Below are 21170 nucleotides of genomic sequence, written 5' to 3' on the forward strand. Positions count from 1 at the left end.
GTGTACATGCATATTACGTGTGTCATGGTGTGTTTGGATTCACTTGCAGCTGTGGCCATTTGGCTGTTCAGACATGCTTATGGTATGTGCCATCTCTTTGTTGCCATCTGTCATTTCTGCCTGTGACATGTGCCTGACAGAGGTGGTGTGTGATGGAGGAGATATACTACAATCACACTCAGGAACACACAGTTTCTTTAATGGGGTGGGTTAGGAAGAGCACAAATCTTTGTCTGAGCTTACAAGTGCATGTGGGTGCACTCCAGCGTGCTAAAAACACATGTTAAGCCACTCCGGGCTGTCTATGTGTCTGCCAGTATTCGGATGAAATTCTTGAGACTTTAATAGGTTTTCTCTGTCAGGCAGGTGCAAGTATGTTTTTTAAAAAACTGGAGGGTGAACATTATATTCTCCAGTGTCAGTGGCAACCCGGCAAAAGTGGGGGCCGTGGGGTGGTAGGCCACGGGAACCCACTTGTGCTCCAGACCATCGTGTCCAGGGCTGGCAATCAGTCTAGCCCTGAGGATGACTCTGAGCACAATGTTGAGTTGGATGCACGTCCTGTCCGTTCGTCGACAGTGAGTGATCCTGATGTGGACGATCTTCTGTCCGTGACACCTGCACTGAGGGGCCAGACAGTGTTGGAACCTCCGCCTGTGGTGGATCGGGACACACGGTCACATTCCACACCAGTTGCTGATGTACCTGGGGTATCACGTCAACGGAGGGATGTAGTCCTGCACCCGCGGGCGGTGCCAATCCAGCAAAGACCACGGCTCCTTGGACCCGCGAGTGTCATGCCCGGCAACGCGGTGGCCGTGCGCCACCGGGGTATACTGACTGGGAGCAATCCATGTGTGCCAATTCAGAACAACAGAGGGCAGCTATTGATAAGATCGCTCAGAGCATGGAACGTGTGGCCCAATCCGTGCTCCCCCCTGCTAGGCAGGTGCTGCTCCAGCAGCGGGCAGCGCAGTCCACGGCCCGCTCACTCAGGCTGGGCATAGCGGCCTCAGACAGGGCAGAGGCACACATGGAGGCCCTGAGGGATGACCATCAATCCCTCAGATCTACTCTGGGTGTGTTCAACATGTCCCAGAGGCAGCGGACAGAGGAGAGGTTGGAGCAGCTTGAGAATACCATCTCGGCTGAGCTACGTGCATGCCAGGAGGTGCTCCAGATGTCATGCGAGGCCATGCAGCAGTACTCTGTGTTACACGTGCTACCTTGCAAGAGGGAGCACGCGTATCACGTGATGTGCTGCATGCTGACCTACATGCCATCGCCGCACAGGACCAGGTTTACCAGTCCCGCAGACTTGCTGCCGTCGAGGGGCTGGTCAGGCAACTGTGCTATGTCCACCTTCTGTTTTCCATCCAGAGGGTGAGCAGGACGATGAATTATCTCCCACACAGGTCGGGCCATGCAGGCGTTGAGCCCATGACGTTTTCTTTTTATCTCAACATCATTGCATGTGGGTGTTGAGGTGCACCCTGTACCTCACCCCTCCTGGGTGCCTCCTCCCCCCCGGGTTTTATGTGGCGATTTTCTATTTTATTAGTTTAAAATTGTTTGTCTATTGTGCATTCATGTGATGGTGTGGTGCTTTGTGGCTTTTGAAAGCATCCACTGTCTGTTCCAGCTGGGCCATTCAAGCTTGTCTCATGTTTAATGTTTTATTATTATTTTTGTTTTTTCCTTCTCGCTCCGCACTCTCCTTTTCTTCCCCCTTCCATGCACTTCTCCCCCTTCTCCCTCTACCCTGCACTTGCACGTTCTCAATGTCAGTGGGCCTAGTAAGATCGTTGTTTTTGTTCTCCCCTGTTCCCTTTCCCTTGCCGTGCTCTGAAACACTTGTGTATGAGCGCGATAGAAATAAAATATCAATATCAATCTATGTGTTTGTGGCTTGGGGTCCTGACACATATGCCACTACTGCTTCCCCTTTCCATGGGCTTGCAAGGATGGTTCGGTGTGACAACAATTTACACAAGGGAACTGGACTTTCATCTTATCTGTGGCCTGTCTGCTGCTGTACTACTTGTGTTTACACCGCTAGTGGGGGTTATGGATGTTTTCTCCACGGTATGTCTGCAATCAATTTTGGTGAGTACATTTTTAAACTGTACATTTATTGAAGTTGATTATGATGTATTTTCATTTCTTGCCTGTATACGTGCTTGATGCACTTCATGCTGTAGACGGTAGCCTGCACCCATTAGCTGTCAAAGTCAACTGATGGTGGGAGGGGGCCGGGTGGTGACAATGTCAAGTTGGTACGTGTTGAGTTCAGCCCCTGGGGATTGTGGTAAAGGAGGATGCATTAGGAACGTGATCCAAGAAGCACAACTCACGGTCCAGTCCTCACCTGAGATGTCCGCCTATACTACTACTCCTCTCCGTTCCGTTTGGACGGCACTTTGCATCTGTCTTCCCTCTTGGACTTCGCTGCTGCCTGACGGCGCACTTTTCCTACTGGACTACAGCTCTTTTTCTTGTTTTTCACACTCTGGTGCCTTTAGTCCCTGTTTTTCTTCCTGCTACTGTTCTTGTTGCAGATCTGTCCGCCGTCTCTCGGGCAGTTATTTCCACGTACTCTTACACTGCCTGGGTTTGCTTCAGTACACTTCTGTTCCACAGCATCTCTCTGTTGCTCCTCCTGTCTTTCATCTATTGCATCCATACCTTTATGTTGACTTTGGGCTTTTACCAATGCTATTCAACAGTTGTGGCTCTTAACTTGCTGTCAGATGTTTCCGACTATCTCACATTCACTGTGCCTTTCCAGACTTGTGCTGTCTCTGCCTTTCTTCGTTCACACTATCAAGGATTGATTGGGTTTCAGCTCAACCATCCAGTTGTGCCAACCTCCTTGGTTATTTTCTACTCAAGTTCCAGCTCTACCCATCAGTTGTGCCATCCTTATTGATTATTGTGTACTCAAATTGCTACCCATCCTGGTGAACCACTGTTCAAGTGTGCTGCCTTGGTAGTTCTTCTATCATTCAGCTTGGACATGTGCTTGGCCATATTCTGCAACTTCAAGACATCTACTGGAGACTCTTCTAGGGTTTTTTGGTGCCTAGAGGCTTTTTCCCTGGTTTGGAGGTTTGGCTCCTTGGAGTTTTCTGCAATTTGGTATTTTTACCAGTCTAGGTGGCCTCTGAGTGTGCTGGACCCTATTTACACAAAAGAAAAAACAAGGAAACCAAGGGCAAGGGGGATCCTGAAGCCGGGTAGACTAGATGGAAGAAGCCGACGGACCCCAGACACAGTTCTTCTGAAGGTCATGGTGATGAGGAAATGAGGGAGGGGCTTTTGTTGTCGGACAGTACACTCGGGCTACAGTGATTGGGCTCTCTCTGACATTGTCATTGTGGGGTACTATGTACATGATGTATTCTGCTGGGCAATGGCTGTTCCTGTGTTGGGTTTACTTTTCAGGTGTCAGGGGATTGTTGTGGTTTGACATACTGGGGTGTCCACATGGGCAATGTTCACATGTGATGTGTACAGGACACTGAGGGTCACTTCATTTCACATGCATGTATTGAGTGCATGTCCCTACTGACACACACACTTACCCAATGCACCACCACACATACAACCACCCTTCCATGCCCACATGTGCACACAGATTGCCTTCTCTGGCATGCTATCTCCCTGCAGCGCATGATCACTTACCATTTGGGGATCGTGTACATGCATCACTGGGTTATTTTTGTTGCTTGTCCTTTTTATATGATGCTCAAGGTGTATCCCCAACACAATGGCTGCTCACTGTGCTGTGTGCTGAGCGGTGTGTTGCAGGAGACACACACAGCACACGATTTTGGGATTTGCGGATTTGGATTGGCCAATGTGCATGGCAACAGACATTCTGTCTTTTGTTGATGGTACCGCTGGTGGCATGCATTTGTGTATAACTTTGTATGTGTGGGAGGTTGTTGGTCAGTCATTTCATCTGATTCCATGTCAGGTGTGATTGTCTCAGGCCTCTTTCCATTTATCACGTGTCACTTTGTATATAATTGGCCATGTGTTGTGCTTTTGGTTTGCTCTTTTGCTGTTGCATGCCATGTCATGGTGTGGCCAACACGGGTGATGGGGGTTGGGAGGGTTTGGGTGACATACCAGTGATTTTCATGGCATGTTTTGCAGAAGGGTGGTGTGATATACACCTTGCATCTGTTCCTTTTGGTCAAACAGGATTGGTTATGTTTAAGTAGCTAGGGATGCACACAATGTAGCACTTCCGTGGCAAAATTCTCAGGGTGGTAAGGTTGTGACAGTTGATTGTCTCTTTGTCATCATCGATTGTCACCTGGTATGTGCCAGGCCTGTGTGCACTCCGCAGGGGTGGGAGTTTAGGTAAAAAATGTGGTCACAAGCTGGGTCCGGGCTGTCTCACCACGTGCCCTTTCCCCTCCCATGAGCAGCGCCTGTGGTTGGGGATGTAGGGGCACCACCATGTCCACCGGTACGCCCCGCCATGTTGCAACATTGTGCAGGACACATGCTGCCACAATGATCCTGCACACTACTGGGGGTGCATATAGTAGCCACCCGCCAGAGCGGCCAAGGGAGAGGAAGCGTGACTTGAGCACTCCGAATGTACGCTCCATTATGCCCCTGGTTGCAATATGGGCTGAGTTGTATCTTAACTGGGGTGGTGTGGTGTGGTTCTGTATTGGCGTCATCATGTGGTTGCTCAGAGGGTAGGCACTGTCCCCTGGGAGGTGAGAATGGTTGTCATTAGTTGGGTTTGTGTATTTGTCTGTGTGTGACATCCATGCATGTTCACAGACATTTGTACTCACCAATGAGCCATGTGTCGCCATGCTTCCCAGCTTCCAGGTCCCGGCTCAGGGCAGACATTCTGTATATGAAACTGTCATGGGTAGACCCAGGATAGTTTGCATAGACAGAGGTGATGATTCCATGGGCATCGCATACAACCTGTACGTTGATGGAATGCCAGTGCTTGCGGTTGCGGTAGATGTTCTCAGTGGCCCTAGGTGGACGTAGCGTCACATGAGTGCAATCTATGGCACCAAGCACTTTGGGGAAGTGTGCCACCCTGTAAAAGTCCTGGACCACGGCCTGCCTTTCTGCAGGTGTTGTGGGCATGTATATGTGCCTGCGGACTGAGGAGCGCACAGTCATGATTACCAACACCTGGCGTAGGCAGTGTGACTGCGTGGGCTGTGAGACACCCCCAACTATGGCAGTTGTCCGCTGAAATGACCCAGTGGCCAAAAAATGCAGGACATTGAGCACTTTTTCCAAGGGGCTCAGTGCTTGGGAGCACATGGTGGGTGATGTGAGGTCATCCTCCCACTCAGTGATCAGGTCTAGGATGATACGAGGTGGAAACCTATACCTGCCATAGACCTGGTTATCAGGCATCCCAAAAGGGCTGGTCCTGGGCACAGAAATGCGGGGCCTGGCTATTCTCCTCCTCCCGCGATGTCCCACGATCAGTGCTGCGAGAAATAGGACATTCATCGTAGCTGTATATATGTGTTTGTTGTTTGCACACACTTTTATACTGCGCTGGGACGCTTCTGCCTGCCTTCGTGTGGCAGACGTGTTTACGCATGTGCGTGTCTTTTGGTGTGCGTGGGTTTCCCCTATTTGATTCCATGAATACGTGTAGTTCGCGTGCGTGTGGGCGTTCCGTGTATTTCCCAGCAGTACTTCCCCAGTTCCGCCCTCATTTTCACATGTTGTTCCCATTCCGCATGTTCCGCCCCCTTTTTGGTGTGTGCGCTACACGTTGTGCGCTTTCGCTGGGCGCATCGCTGATGGCGTTCGGGATGTCGCAGTGACGTGTGCGCCTGTGTGCGCCACGCACGGATTTGGCGCACATCCCGGGAAAAACACGCACAGGGCCTTCCATGAATCACACGCGTGCGCGTGCGCTAGCTTTTTGAGCAACACATTTTGGCGCACTTTTATTCCATGAATTACCCCCTTAATGTTGGGATAAAATACTGCATGCATCCCTTTGGGAGAATCTAACTGTTTTTATAGAATATCAGTCTGTTCTGATCTAACCCTAACCTTTCCCTCCTTAATAACTCAATACTGCAAAGGTGATACAAAATAAGTGTTATACTGACCTCAAATGACGTCTCCCTTATGTGTAACATATGAATGAATTAATCACATGCTTTATTGTTCACTTTTTTAATTAAATCCTAATTTTGGATTAATGTTACTGCTAGTCACTGCTTTTTGAAGAATGCTTTAAATATCTGTGTGCATAAATAAATAAATATGTATTGTATAATGGAAAATGAAAAAAGCTAATAACAAAGCCAACTAATTTCTGTTACTATATGTCATCGACGAAGATACTTGCGCCAACTATTTCAAGGTTTTATTCGCTGATCCTGGGAACAAACAAAAATTGCTAAAATTAGAAAACAACATGAAAGATCTTAAATTTGACCGGGATGACATCTTGTCCATAATAAAAAAGCTAAGCACGTCTCGCGCCCCTGTCCCGGACGGCATAACCAAAGCTGCATTAAAATTGTTCCCGGAAATATGGGCAGACATATTAAGCATTATATACAAAACATTCGAATGAACAGGAACAATACCAGTATCATGGCAACAATCTATATTGATCCCAATTTTTAAAAAGGTAGATAGGGAGGATCCATCTAACTATAGACCATTAGTTTTGCTAGATTCTCCTGGCAAAATATATGCAAAAATAGTCTTACACGATATGCACAAATGGCTTACTCAAACACTACGAATTGATGCCGTACAATCCGGATATATTCCTGGAATTGGAACCGGGTCGACTTTATTGACATGGTAAAAGAACAAGCGAGAAGATCCAAACATTCCTTGTATCTCGCCTTTGTCGACTTTAGACAAGTTTTTGATTCCATACCTTGGAACAGATTATGGCATAAACTGGAGATAGCTGGCTGCCCCCAGTACTTAATAAACATAATACAACAATTATACTCAAACACATTGATAAGAGTGACACTTGATAAGCGAGGCTTGCTAACACAACTGATTCCAACTTTCCGCGGTCTCAAACAAGGATGTATCCTTGCAGCCACCCTATTTCATTTTTACATCAGTGACATTGGAGAACACCTAAGAACTGTACGATCTTTCCCCCCAAAAATGGGCTCACAAATAATAAGGTGGCTACTGTATGCGGATGACTTAGTCATCGCTGACCAGACCCCGATTGGGCTCCAAAAACAACTTTCAGCCCTACAAGAATATGCATCTGTAAACAATCTTGTAATAAATGTGGACAAAACAAACATCATGGAACTAACGTTTGGGAAAAGAAGAGCCAACATATCCAAATTCAAGTGGCGCATAAACACAAAGCTGTTGATAGCTACCAACGAATATGAATACCTAGGCTGTAACATTAATAACAACAAAAATGACAGCCGGTATTAATCCGAAATAAAAGAAAAAATGTAATCCTTGTGCTCTCAAGTGAAAATCATCCACAACAAATATGGGAAGTTTTCTCTTGCTCCAGTGTTAATTTATTATAAACAAAAAGTTATTCCATCTATTACCTATGGTGCACAATCGAAATGAATACAACACCAACTAGAATGGGACTTTATCGAAAGGCTTATTTTGGAAAAAAAACTAATCCCAGTACCTCGCTCTTACCCAATAGCAATGTTACAACATTAACTCGGTTTAATCTCACTCAAAACAAAAGTCAAATGGAACACAATTGCCTTATATAGAAAATATGTTTCAAAGGATTTATACCAAAACACTATAATCCCCATCATTGCGAATGCAATATAGTATGGTATCCACCAACAAATAAATGAATGGAGTGAATTCTGCAAACAAACAATGGAAAAAGCCGATATTAATATAAATACGCTCATAAAGAACCCATGGATCCACGACTGGCTAGAGACAAGAGAGAAATGTGTTAGCTACCAAAAATGGGATCCAAAGAATCACCCTTTAAAAAGATTTGACCAAATCCCAAATTACATAATGAAATATCCTGACAAACAATACTTTGCAAAGATTTCGAGATTACCTATGGCAAACAAGAATCATCACTGCCAAATGACAAAAGGAAAAAACACTATCTTCAAAATGCAGATATTGTAATTCTGAAATGTTCGACCAATCATTGGTACATTCAATAATATATTGTCAACGTTTAACAGAACTACGCAAAGAAACGTATGTTTTTGTAAATTATCGCTAACTAGATCACAAATTAATGTGGTCCGAGATAATTTTTGCTAATCATTTAGCATTAAATTTAGCGACTATAAGATTCCTAGAGAAACTACAACTAGAGCTTTAAGGATCTCATGGAACAAAAGAAATTGGAACATCTTTTAACTTTATTCAAAATGATTTTATTGTACCAATATTGTTGTATATATGCAAATATGAAATGTAAAAATGTAATGTGTTTTTCCTTTTAATGTAATTAAACGCAAAAGGCTAATAATAAGCCAAACGCGTATAAAAAAATAAACATAATTATATAACTTTAAGTGTGTAAGTGTTTACTTGGATACCTGTATTTACTGACTTCACTGTACAGCTCCTCAGCTCACATTACCCCTCTTAAAATAAGCCTGCCTGCTCGGTCACACTACCAACTTGTGTAGTACAGGCCTATATTAAAAAGTGGGTTACCTAATCCCAAGAGATAAGTCTTGTGTAGCCCCACACCAGTTGGGCTGCACTCATTCTGATCTAACAAAGTGTTTATGTACTTTGGAAGGAAATCTGTTATATTTGAATGGAAATTCATAATTAATTTTCAAAAGAAATGACTAAGAATATTAGAAATACAATAGCTAGGTCTATAATTAAATATTTACTTTCACATCTTCATTTCTTTTCTATAAATTGAATTATGTAGTTTAAATAACTGATTTCTTTTGCATATAAACCAAACTTCGAATAAGTAGATTGTATACTTCTGCAATGTGCACGGACGCATACTTTCTTTTATATGAGATTATTTTGCATAGATCTATAAAAATCTGTTCATGTAATGTTATTACGGTAAGAATTGTAAATGTAAGTGTGAATATTGACAACTTTCATAACACTTAAGCAATAAGCCCTGAGATGTGGGGACATTACTGCATCAGATGCGCTAATGCCCCCCCCCATCAAGGGGCTTATTGTTATTAGTACCCTGACCCATTAGAAAGGGGTAGTAATACTGTGTTCATTCAGTTGCGAGACACTCTGGCATTTCGCAACCAAAAAAAGTAGTTCCTTCTCCATTTCCATGGTGGCGTTCTGCAGAACGGGAGCGGACACGATGGGGACAAAATGGACCAGAAAGGAGAAGGTAAGTGAGGCGGGAGGGATAGGGAGGGAACTCTGTGGCAAAAGGGGTTGGGGCTGGGCTGGGCTGGGATGCTGAAGCCACACCATCGCCGGGTACTTATTACTATTAAACATGTTTCTATGTCTGTCTATTCTTATTTTTTACGACATCTACCTACTATATTATCTTTGAAATATCTGAAATAGATTTATCTGGATCAGGTACTTTTCCCTGCAATGAAGTATTGCAATTGCTTACTAATATATGAAATTCAAACCATTTGTATACCTTGTGTATGACTGTATTGTACCATGTAATGTTATTATTGTTATATGTAATAAATTAAAATGTGTATCAAAAGTGGGCAACAGCCGCAACACAAATATTGGAACTTATATAATCAGTAATATATAATGATGTTATTATTCATCTAATCAATGATGATTTCATTAATGTCATCATCGAGGCCATCAGGGAAGTCACCAGAGATGTCATTGTGGTCATACATTGCGCAACAGGGGGCACAAAGTTGAGATGGACTTGCTTGAAATGCAAGTGCTGAATTTCAAGGGTTTTGTTGCGTTAAAACTGATGACCTTAACTCTCTCTTGATCAAGAGTTTGTTGCTATGTTTTTTTCACGTTAAATCACCTTAACTCTCTCTCAACTAAAGTTTTTTAATGTCATTTCAAGGGTTTTGTTATACTATAGTTTCTTTGGGGCCCACTAGCCATGGCCTTCAGCCCTGGCCACTATACCTATTTATTTAATTTAAATGTATTTATTTAATTGTTTTTTTATAACGCGACTAATACCGTACCTGAGTTCGGTTTCTATCTAGGATTCGAAACTCTGTTGCTCTGCGTGCTCTTGCTTCCAAGAATAGCGCGTTACCCCTGTGCTATCCTCCGTTCACTTGTTACTTGTTACACCAATACGTTTCTTTGGCCACAGCTCCTGTACCTGTTGCACCAATAGGTTTCTTTCGGCCCCATGCACCAAATGTTTCCTTGCGGCACAAAGCCATACTTTGGTCTTTGGCCATACTTTGGGGCCCACTAGCCATGAACTTCAGCCATGACCATTGTCCACAGCCTTTGGCTGTGGCCACTGTACATGTTGCACCAATAGGTTTCTTTGGGACCCTCAGCCATGGCCAGTGGCCACGATCGAGCTGTACATGTTGCACAGACAGGTTTCTTTGGGGCCCAACAGCCATGTCTCTCTCTTAACAAATGGTTTTTCACTGAATTTCAAGGGTTTTGCTATTCCTTAGTTTTCTCAGGGCCCACCAGCCATCGCCTTCTGCTGTGGGCTCTGTAAATATTGTCCCAATAATTTTCTTTTGGGCCCAGTAGCCATGGCCGAATATGTTGCATATTTTCTTGAGGTCTCACTAGCTATGGCCTTCCGCAGTGGCCTTTGTACGTGTTGCACCAATATCTTTCTCTAGGGTCTACTAGCCATGGCACTGACCAGGTCACACCATTGATTTGTTACAAAGCACCCATTGCCCCCTGCCCAGTAGATGTAGGCAATGCAGATGTTAAAACTTTTTTTCTAACTGCTTATTCCCGTGATCATTTTACAGTAATCATTTCCAATAACAGAAATTCCTGCAGTTCGGCGAATCCCGCAATAACAGGAAAATTGCTCAGAATTAAAAGGTCTTCCATGTCCAAACAGGCACTCGGCATGTGTCCCCCTTCTTTTTTCCAGGTCCCCTCAATCCACTCAAATTGTTTTTCCCCTCCATAACCCTCTCCCACTAGCCCCATCATTCATTGCTTCCTGTGACACACATTTATTTCTGAGCGCGTCTTGCGGCATTGCCGGTGTAATCTCGTGAGATTCACGCGGTCTTCCACTGATCAACTGAGACATTTCTACCCGTAACTGGCTTCCCCACCCTCCGTAAAATCTCCAACTTCACATGGTGCCTTCTTTTCCATTCCCAACCTCTAGCCTATATTCCCGACCTCTAGCCTGACGTGATTGTTATTGCTATTGGTATTTTAACGCCTATGGCAGGTCATCCAAGTGTTGTCGTTCAAAACAATCAGTGTTCCCCTAGGGAGTGACTACATAAACAGGAGGGTTTTGAGTCTCATTCTGTTGTCAAGAACGTCATTACACACTGTAAGGTCTTGGGGGGGAGTTCATTCCAAAGTTTGGTCCATATGTGTCCAGTGGTTTTCACTGGCTATGGCTGTTCAAAAACTGCTCTTTTTCTTTATGAGTAAATGAATGGGAGTAGGCTGAAAACTGGGTTTGTTTGTTTTTAATAACCTTTTCATTTTTTGATGAATTGTTCCCAAAATGTCTTGTTTGGGGGGGGCCTTTGACACAGTTTTTGTTCCTTAAAGTTCATCTAAATCCATCCAGCAAGCCAAAAGTTATTAACACCTCTGCTGCAAAGCACCAAGACTGATACAATTGTTTTAAGAGCACCCCCTTCCCTGTCAAATATTTTAAAAACTACTGGATGGATTTACCCCAAACCAGGCAAGGAAATTAAGTCTTCTTATTTGGTCCAAATCTACCCATAGGTTTTCAAGCTACTTTTTATCCATGGGAAAATGAATGGTCTGAAAACCGTGGTGTTTTGTTTTCTTAATAACTTTTTCATGTTTTAACATACTATTCCCAAATTTACATTTCCAGTTTGGGTAGGTGGCCCTTGACTAACGTTTGTTTTTGAAAATGTCATTCAAATCCATCCAGCAAGTATGAAGTTATTAGCAATAGAATTTTGGGGGATATGGCTGCTTTTTCATTTCTGAAAAGCCTCTCAGCCTCTCTGCTGCAAAGCACCATGGGAAAAATGTAGCTATAATTTCGAAAGAAGGGAACACCCCTTTCCCCATCAAATATTTTAATAACGACTGGACAGAATAAACCCAAGCCCCTCCCGGAAATTGAGTTAATGCATCGTGCCAAAGTTGTTTCTCATTTGGCCCAATTCCGTCCAGTGGTTTTTGCCCTGTGCTGCGCAAAAATGTGGACTTTTCTCAATGGGAAAATAAGTGGGAGTAGGCCAAAAACAGTGTTGTTTTGCTTTTTTCCAGTTTGGGATTAGGGGTGGGGCGAGGAGTGAGGTCCGTGACAACCTTTCTGTTTGCAAAATATCAGCCAAATCCATCATGCAAGTCCAAAGTTATTAGCAATTACATTTTCGGGTTTCCTATGGATCATGCTTCTCACGTTAAATATAGTGCGGCGACTGCAGCACTATTATATATGTTATGTATAGCACTTTAGCTAATACAGAATAGTGCTAAAGTGAAGCATTTTCATTGATCCTTTGATCCTGTGTTGATGCACTGCAAGGGGAACAGAGTGGCCGTTCCTTTTCCTGTGAAAAGCAGAGAAGAGGGTGGAACCTCCAAATGACAACCCTCTCGAAATCTCAGGTGGAGTGAAACAGTTCAGGGTATTGCATTTCTGTGCTGTCTCAGCAGTGCAGGAAATTCGCCTTCCAAGTGCCTCAACCATGCAGTCGTGCACACTGTGATCACATTTATTGTCCTCGCCCACATTCTATTGAAAATCAGCCTCTTTGCCTTTGAAGCATTGGTCATGTAAAGTCACCAAGAGGTTCACTTTCATTGTGACTATGTGTGAATCTCCAAGCAAGTTTGACAGACGTTCTGCCACCTCCTCCACTGCATCTGCCTCACCATTTGCAACAGGATCAGTGTGACCATGTTAATCCGTATCAGCACTTCAATATGTGGCACAGTGGCTAGATTTGCCAAATGAACGTAACACAGAATTGACATTAGTCAGCAAATGCCATGATTAATGTCCTATCCATTGCTCAGGTGTGACTGTCGCAGTAGTCAAGTGTTGTAATGTACTTTCTTCCTGCTTTGTCTTCTGTGTATGCCTGTTGATGTCACGAGGTTCTGTTAGTCGCATCTGGAGTGATTGCTGACTGCTCAGTATTCTATGTGTGATAGTTGGAGAGTGGCTGGCTGTGAGAGAGGGTGAGCCCTTTCTTTAATTTCTTCCTTCATATCCCCCTTGGTGGTGCAAGTGCAGCACCAGTGTTAGTGCTAGCCCTTTAATTTATTTCCTCCGTGGTGTTGCTGAAGGCTGGGCTACATGGGCTTGCCAGCCCAGTGCTCTGATGGGGCTTTGGAAACTCTCTGTTTCCTCTGTGGCGGTGCGTTAGTTAATTTCAGGCAGGGACCTTCCCTCATTGAACTCCGGCCAGGCAAGCCCACCGGGGATAGTCAGTGTTTTGCCAGCGTACATCGTGCTGAGCCCCGGCCGCATAGGACATTGCGGCTGGGGTGCCACGCAGGTTCTGCTATTTCTGCTCTCCCCGTTTGGCCTCGGGGAGAGCGAATTATCCGCAGATCCCCGGCAGTGCTGGCGGTCTCCCTGGCTCCTCACCGCTGCCGTCTGGGATCTTTTTTTCTTCACCGCCTCCCCCGCCTGGCCACGGGATAGGGGGTTTCCCATCACGGCCATGCTCTTCACACGGGCCACACCATGCATCTGGTCTGGGACTTCTCTCACCTCCGGGCTGCCCGGTAGCCATTAGGCCACACTCCAGTTCGGGCTGCTGCCACGTGCAGCCCCGGACTGGGGTGTTACTTTAACCCGGGCCATACAGCACATGCTTCCTGGGACTTTGATGTCTTCTGGCCCGCCGGACTGGCCCCGTTACCTCACAGACCACGCTTGTTTCCTGGGGACCACCCCGCACAGGCGGTCTGGGGCTCAACTTCTCGCCGGGCTGCAGCTGGCAGATGCAGTCCGACTCATTAAAGAATGCCCTGGGGGGCTGCTCGAGGCTGCAACCCCCCCCCCCCCTCCCAGGGACCACAGCGCTTTTCTTCTTTTCTTTCCTTTCTCCTTTTCCTCAGAATATATCTTTTCTTTTGCTTCCCCCTCCACCAACTGTCACCCTCTAAGGTTTTCTTTTCATTTCAGTCCATGGGCCTCATATGGGTCCGGCGGTAACTGTGCCGGTGCTACCGGCAGGTTGCCACCGGACCCGTAATGATTTACTGGTGCCTGACTTCCGGGTAACACCGGGGGATTACAACCCTGGCGGATTGGAAAGTCAGGTGCCAGTACATTTTAATTCCCCATTCCCATAGGACTCTATGGGAGTGGGGACCAAGGAAACACCGGCACCGTTAATAACGGTGCCGGTGCTTCCATGAAAACTCTGTGGGCGGGTGCCGTTCTGCCCGGTAGGTCTGACCTGCCAAGTGGGATGGCACCCGCCTTCAGAGTTGTAATATGCTGGTCCGTAAACAACAGTGCCGGTAAGCTTACAGGCACCGTTGTTTCCGGACCGGCAGGCTCACAATGAGCCCCCATGTCTCTGTTGGTTGGCAAGGGAGACCATTGTTTCACAGTTCAGTGTTCCATGTGTCCCCCATGGTGGGGAACGTGGTACAGTCAGGTAAGTCCAGTTAAAACACTTAAGCATAAACATTTAATAAAGCTCCTGTGTCCTGTGATTATTTCTACTTTCATATATGTATAACCCCCTAGCTAACAGGGCCGCGGGTTAAACATAAAGTGAGAAAGACAGCACACAGTGAGAGAGAGAGAGAGGGAGAGCAAGCACTAGATCAGCATATATGTCGGGTACAGCTAGTTGTTACACCTATTATAAATGATCACAGTCTTTACAATAAGCCACACATATATTTTGTGTATATTAGTTGGTTCCTGGCTACCTGCATTGACTACAGGAACCAGAATCCCCTGAGGCCATATTTGGTACTAACAAGTAACACCTGAACAGACTGCCTCCCTGATGAGTGCAAGAGTCATTAAAGAGCTTGGAGGAGAAGATTACCTGGACTGTGGAAGGTTACTGACCTGGGAACGAGAGTGCGCCCCTCGCCCCCACTAGCTTGAAAAAAAAAAAAAAAAAAATATATATATATATATATATATAAAAACCTCAGTTAAGTTGCAGTTAAGTTGTGCAGCTTTAACGCAACAAAACCCTTGACATTCAGTGGATGGTGGAAGTCATGACCAGTAAAATTGCTCTTTTCATTTGTATTAATCTCATTTTGTTAACTCTCTCTTTTTACATAAAATGTTTTTCCCATAACCGCTTTTATATTTGCAATGTACTACAAATAACCCTGGTTATCTTTAAACGCTTGCAAATAACCCTGCTTATTTTCGTGTGACTGACTTTCATTCCCGATCCCATTTTCTATTATAACCCTGGATAACCCCTGTACAACCCCGGTTATGCGAAAATGTTCGAGCTCTGAACTTGATCCTCAACCTCTCCCAACTTCTCATGGTGACCTTTTTCCGCCTACTCACCTCTAGCCTGATGCCATTTCATCCTTTTTCCTCCTCCAATTGGCATTTTTTCCGCTTTTCACTTTCGGCTATAGCCCCCGCTATAACCCTGGTTCTCTTTCGCATCAAATTATTTGATAAAATGGTGGGTTTTTCATTTCTGAAAAGACTTGCTGATGAATTTTGGGACAAATATATAGCTATAATTATGAGAGAAGGGGGCACCCCCTTTTCAGTCAAATATTTTAACAACTACTTGACGGAATAACCCCAGATCCTTCCTGGAAATCGAGTCAACGGTTCGTGCCCAAGTTGTTTTGTACCTGGTCTAATTCAATACAGCAATTTATGCTGTGCACTGCACAGAGATTTTGACTCTTTCAAGTTCAGAAAATGAATAGGAGCAGGCTGAAAAACAGTGTTTTTTCCTTCTTGAATACATTTTTCATTTTTTAATGAATTTTTCTGAAGATTTTCAGTCTCGGGGGGCCGTGACAAACTTCTTTTTTTTTCTCGAAATATCAGCCAAATCCGTCTTGCAATTCAAAACTTTTTAGGAATTACATTTTTAGGTTTCACTTTCCTACTTTTACATTTCAGGTGAAAGGGTTATTTTCAAACCTTTTTAAACCCAACATAACTTTCTTGGTGCTGTGAAAACATCGCCAAATGTTCCAATCACAAGGCTGTCAGGACTATACTGCACTGATGATACCTAGTATGGGTGAAACCAGGTATGCAGATGTCCTGGCAGCCGTGCAAATGTCTTTCTTGGGTTGATTAAGCTATGTATAAAGTAGCATTGCCCTCTTAGACAAAGACAATTTACTGGAGAAAAAGGTTTGCGTTGTATCGTGCTTGGTGTGAATGCAGGTGCTAGGAAATGCCTGAGAAAATGTTGGTGTGTCTGAGAGAATGTTTGGTTGTGAGTGCAGGAGTGCCTGTCGTGAAGGTTCCGGAGGGTGTCAGTTGGAGAGACCCAGTCTGGGTGATGGGACCCAGTGGTTCATGCTTACCATCTTCATTTAACTGGAATAAAGCCTACTTGTGGAACCTACCCAAGATGACTAAGGATCATTGATTATTACAGTTTGTATTTGAGCTAATTTGCATACCCACAATGTCTTGCTGTTGTGGCTCAGAATTCCAGCGATGCCTACTAGGTCGTGTTGTGGAGTGTGTGACTTGGCTCAAATGGACTTTCCTACTTTCACATTTCAGATGAATGGTTTTTTTCAAACCTTTTTAAACTCAGCATGACTTTTGTGGTGTTGTGAAAACATGGCCAAATGCTCCAACCACAAGGCTGTCAGGACTATACTGCACTGATGATCCCTAATAAGGATGAAACCAGGTATGTAGTTCGTCTGACAGCCGTGTGAATGTTGGTTTTGGGTTGACTGAGCTGTGTATAAAGTAACACTGCCTTCTTAGACGAAGACAATTTCCTGGAGAAAAGGGTTTGCAATGCCTTGCTGTTGTGGCTCAGAACTGGAGGTGAACTTCCAGTGATGGTTACTAGGTGGCATTGTGGAATGTGTGACTTGGCTCATATGTACTTTCCTACTTATATTTGCCATGGTCGTTTTCTTGCATGCATATGTGCTACATACATTTTGCCTCATACTAGGCCAGAGGCATATCTACTAGTGTTAGTGTGTGACAGAGAGTGAGGGAGAAGGGGGAGAGGGAAAGGAACATACAGAACACTAAACTACAGTACTAGGCCTGTCGACATTTCAGATTGCTTGGTGGTTGGTCATCCAATGCGCCTATACATGAATATTTCAGGCACGGCCAAGGCAGGGAGGGGAGACAGAGGGAGGGAGGACGGACAGACAGACTTGCTAGGCCTAGTACATTTAAGGTTGTGCAAGTGCACAGAACAGGAAATGCGAGGGACGGGGAGGAGGACATGTGCCTAGTCCAGCAGGGGCCTTGGTTAAGTGTGGAGTGGTTGCCCCTCTCATGGAGCATATGGCAGTAGTGCCAAGTGGAGGGCAGAGGCTCAGAGGCAAGTGCACGGCTGGCGGGGAGCCTGGGACCTGTGAGGCTCTGGAGGTGCACCAGGCGACCAGTAAGAGAACTGAGCAGGTTGGGGAAGAGAAAAAAGGAGGGAAAGAAGTGAAGAGAAAGGAGGTTAGCAGGGAAGAGGGAGAGAAAAAGAGGAAGGTCTTGAGGAGTTTCCAGAATTTAAGGAGGTCCAGCTCAAGACGGAGAGTCAGGGAGTCTGTTCCAGAGGGAGGCACCTGCAGAGCATAAGGATCTACCCCCAAATCTCTGTTTGGAAAAAAAGCTCACCCACAGAGAGTTGGAGGAGAGGAGGCTGAGTGGAGGGCTCTGGAAGGAGAGTATTTGGGAAGAGAGTGTTGTAGATAGTAAGGGCCCCGGCCCCAGAAAGCCTTGTGTACTATGCAGAGGGACTTGAACTTGATCCTTGCAGCCACCGGGAGCCAGTGGACAGATTTCAGTGCCAGAGAGATGCAGTCCCTGGGCTTGTGGCCAAGGATAAGTCTCGTGGTTCTGTGCTGGATAAGTCGAATAGGTTATAGAGTGGAAGTAGGAAGATTCAGAAAGAAACTGCTGCAGTAGTCCAGTCTGGAGTGAGCCTCTGGGGGAAGGTAAGAAAAGGTAGAATACCTCTGAGGAGGTGCAGCTGGTAGTGAGACTCTTTGGACATGTCCGAGATGTGAGAACAGAAGGAGAGAGTAGAGTCGAAGTTGACCCCCAGATGTTTTGCCTTACTGGTGGGTGGGGGCGCAGGACCAAAGCAGACCGTCCAGAGTGAGAGTGGGAAAGTGGGAGCAGGGGTCCCAATGAGGACAATCTCTGTCTTGCTGGCATTAAGGCAGATATCATTAGCAGCACACCAGGACTGAATTGCGGACAGACAGTCAGGAATGAGCGAGGAGGAAGAAGAGGCAGAGGGTAGCCTGAAAGAGAGCTGTCTGTCATTCGCATAACGCTGAAAGTTGGAGGTGAAGGCAGAGATCTTGTGGGCCATAGGGGCCATGTAGACATTGAAAAACCAGGGGGATAGATTAGATCCCTGGGGGACACCACAAGTAGAGAGAGTGACAGCGGAGAGAAAGGACCCAAGTTCCACCTTGGGAGGACGGTCAGAGAAAAAGGATGCAGGGCACACCAGCGCCTGATCTGTGATGCCCAGGGTATCACGGAGATGGGAGATCAGGATGTAGTGGTTTACTGTATCAAAAGCAGATGAGAGGTCAAAGAGAATGAGGACAGAGGCAGGGTTAGAGTCAAGGTTTGAGAGCAGGACTTCACAGGTGTTCAGAAGAGCAGTTTCTGTGCCTTCAAGTGAGAGGAGAGGAGAGAAGAGAGTGATCAGTCCATAAGGCTGAAGTAGTGAGCGGGATAGAGAGGGATGTCTGTGGAGATGAGAGCATCGAAGGTGTGGCCAGCACTGTACATCGGACCAGAGGGTAGAAGAGAGAGAGAGAGAGAGAGAGAGAGAGACACATAGTTTGCAGAAAGCTCCTGAAGAGTCAGGAGAGTAAAGATGGATGTTGAGATCGCCCAGCAGGAGTTGGGAGGCAGAGAAAAGGACAGAAGATGCCAGGACAGCCCATTCCGAGAGGAAGTGGGTGGAATGGCCTAGCAGCTGATAGTTGGTGGCCAGAGTAAGAGAGGAGACAGGAGAGAGAGAGAGCCTGTCACAGTCCCTGGAATATACTTTATGGACTGTATCAAATATATTGCCATTGTCTAGCAATTTTGTATCAGCATTTTAATTTAGTACATTAGTGATTTAAATATGGCTTAATATTGATTAATGCAGGACTCATCCAGCTTCTAAGCGCTGGGCCAGGGATCTAACCTGCACTGCCCCTGAGCTGTCCTTCCAGTTTACGCAAATGTCATTCTAGTGCTTGTGAATTGGTGCAAACGCATGTGCAACATTGCGCAGCAGGATTGAACTTTATTGGGCTTTATAGGATTCAGCCATCATCGTGCAAAATATGCATCTTTACCTGTCCACTGCCCTTCTATCGCTTTGATCTGCGCCTCCGTAAAGTTCCACAAATAGGCCAATTTCTTCCACTCCTGTGGCTTTAAGCGGGTGTAAGAGAGATTCCAAAGGGCGGAACGGATATGGGCAGTCTGCGCAGAGTGGTCTTGTTTAAAGGAGAGGAGGGTGTTTTCCTCAGCTTTCTCTGTGGATTCCAGATATCTCTGAGGGAAACAGAATGCAAGACTAAAGTTCAGACACGTACACTCCAACAATCTATTGCAGCCTCCTTTTACCACTACAAGTCAAAACATGCATGCAAACCAGTAGGGGTGTTAGGATGACACAGAAAACCTTTATGCAATGCAATGAATAGTGTTGATATGTCTACATGCGCCTGTGTGTAAATTAATGGTGATGAGGTGTGAACAGAACCTATGAGATGGGCATGTAGCATGTCATGACAGTTCTTTTTCATTGTCAGTATCATTTTGTATGCATGTTTCATAAATTGACTACATGTGGCATGTCATTGCCATGACAGTTCATTTTCATTGTTAGTATCATTTTGTATGTACGTTTCATAAATTGACTACCTGTGTATGATTCTATGGCAAGGCTGGAGGCAAGCATTATGCTTCAACTTCTTTATTCACTCTTCAGCAGTTTCAACTATAAACATAAGAAAAACTGAAAAAGTGACTTTCCCTTCAGCACTTTCCTTTTCTTTGTTTTAAACTACAAGTCCCATGGTTTCTGTAGTCCTTCTAACACTATTCCATGTTATGACCACATCCTCTCCTTAAGCTCCTTCTCTTCTTTTCCTGCTCTTCAAGCAGATAAGTACATAACTACTCGGAGACGCAAGGTTAAGCTAATGAAGTTAGACAGGACAAACTGTCAGACCTAGGAGTAGGGAGACATATATGTAAGAATGTTAGATTAACAATAATAGAAGTGTGTAAGCAGTGACTGACAGATACGCTTTTCAGCATATGCCGAGCGACTAGCAGAACTAGTGTTTATCTCCACGCAGGCAGTGCGCGGGAGAGCAGACTAAACATAGGCCATAGAACGGGCTTTCCGTCCAGACGAATGTCGTTGATAAGGCTGAGGGAGGCGAGCCCCGTGTCGTACTCTCGGCACGGAAACCACACTTGAGTTTTCCACATCAGGGCTATCAGAATTAGCTCCGCCTTCTCTCGACGGCACTTCGCCAGGACTCTGCTCAGCAACGCAAAGGAGGGAAATGCGTAAATTGCGGCAAATGGCCGTGAATACAAAATATGGCTGCAAAGATGCTGTGGCAACCACCGGAACCACAACCCCCGCTCCCCTTAAATGGTATAATGGGGTACACCTTGTTTTCTCGAGGAAGGTTTCTGAATGCGACCCGGAGATGGCGTCTTATTGAAAAAAGGTTTGTGCGTTCAAGAAAAATTAAGTGCATGAGTCTCTCTTGCTGCTGAAACTGCCAGATGCATTTATTTTTCTGTTTTTGAAAGATATGCTCTTAGTCGGTGTATGATAATGAAGATTACAGTAAAATGGACGCTCACTGCAATTCATGAA

The 21170-nt window shown here is 45.3% G+C and overlaps 1 protein-coding gene across 2 annotated transcripts in view; it reads right to left on the reverse strand.

The window, feature by feature from the left end:
* The window catches only part of ANKDD1B (ankyrin repeat and death domain containing 1B), a 679018-nt gene that overhangs the window by 62255 nt on the left and 595593 nt on the right, over positions 1-21170 (reverse strand). For both annotated transcript variants that reach the window (XM_069627461.1, XM_069627462.1), the window contains one exon: positions 19621-19822. In XM_069627461.1, coding sequence (XP_069483562.1) covers positions 19621-19822 — 202 coding nt within the window. The remainder of the gene's footprint in view (positions 1-19620; positions 19823-21170) is intronic.

This window comes from Ambystoma mexicanum, chromosome 6p (assembly GCF_040938575.1).
Source record: "Ambystoma mexicanum isolate Mex_15411 chromosome 6p, UKY_AmexF1_1, whole genome shotgun sequence".
Classification (NCBI taxonomy): Eukaryota; Metazoa; Chordata; class Amphibia; order Caudata; family Ambystomatidae; genus Ambystoma; species Ambystoma mexicanum.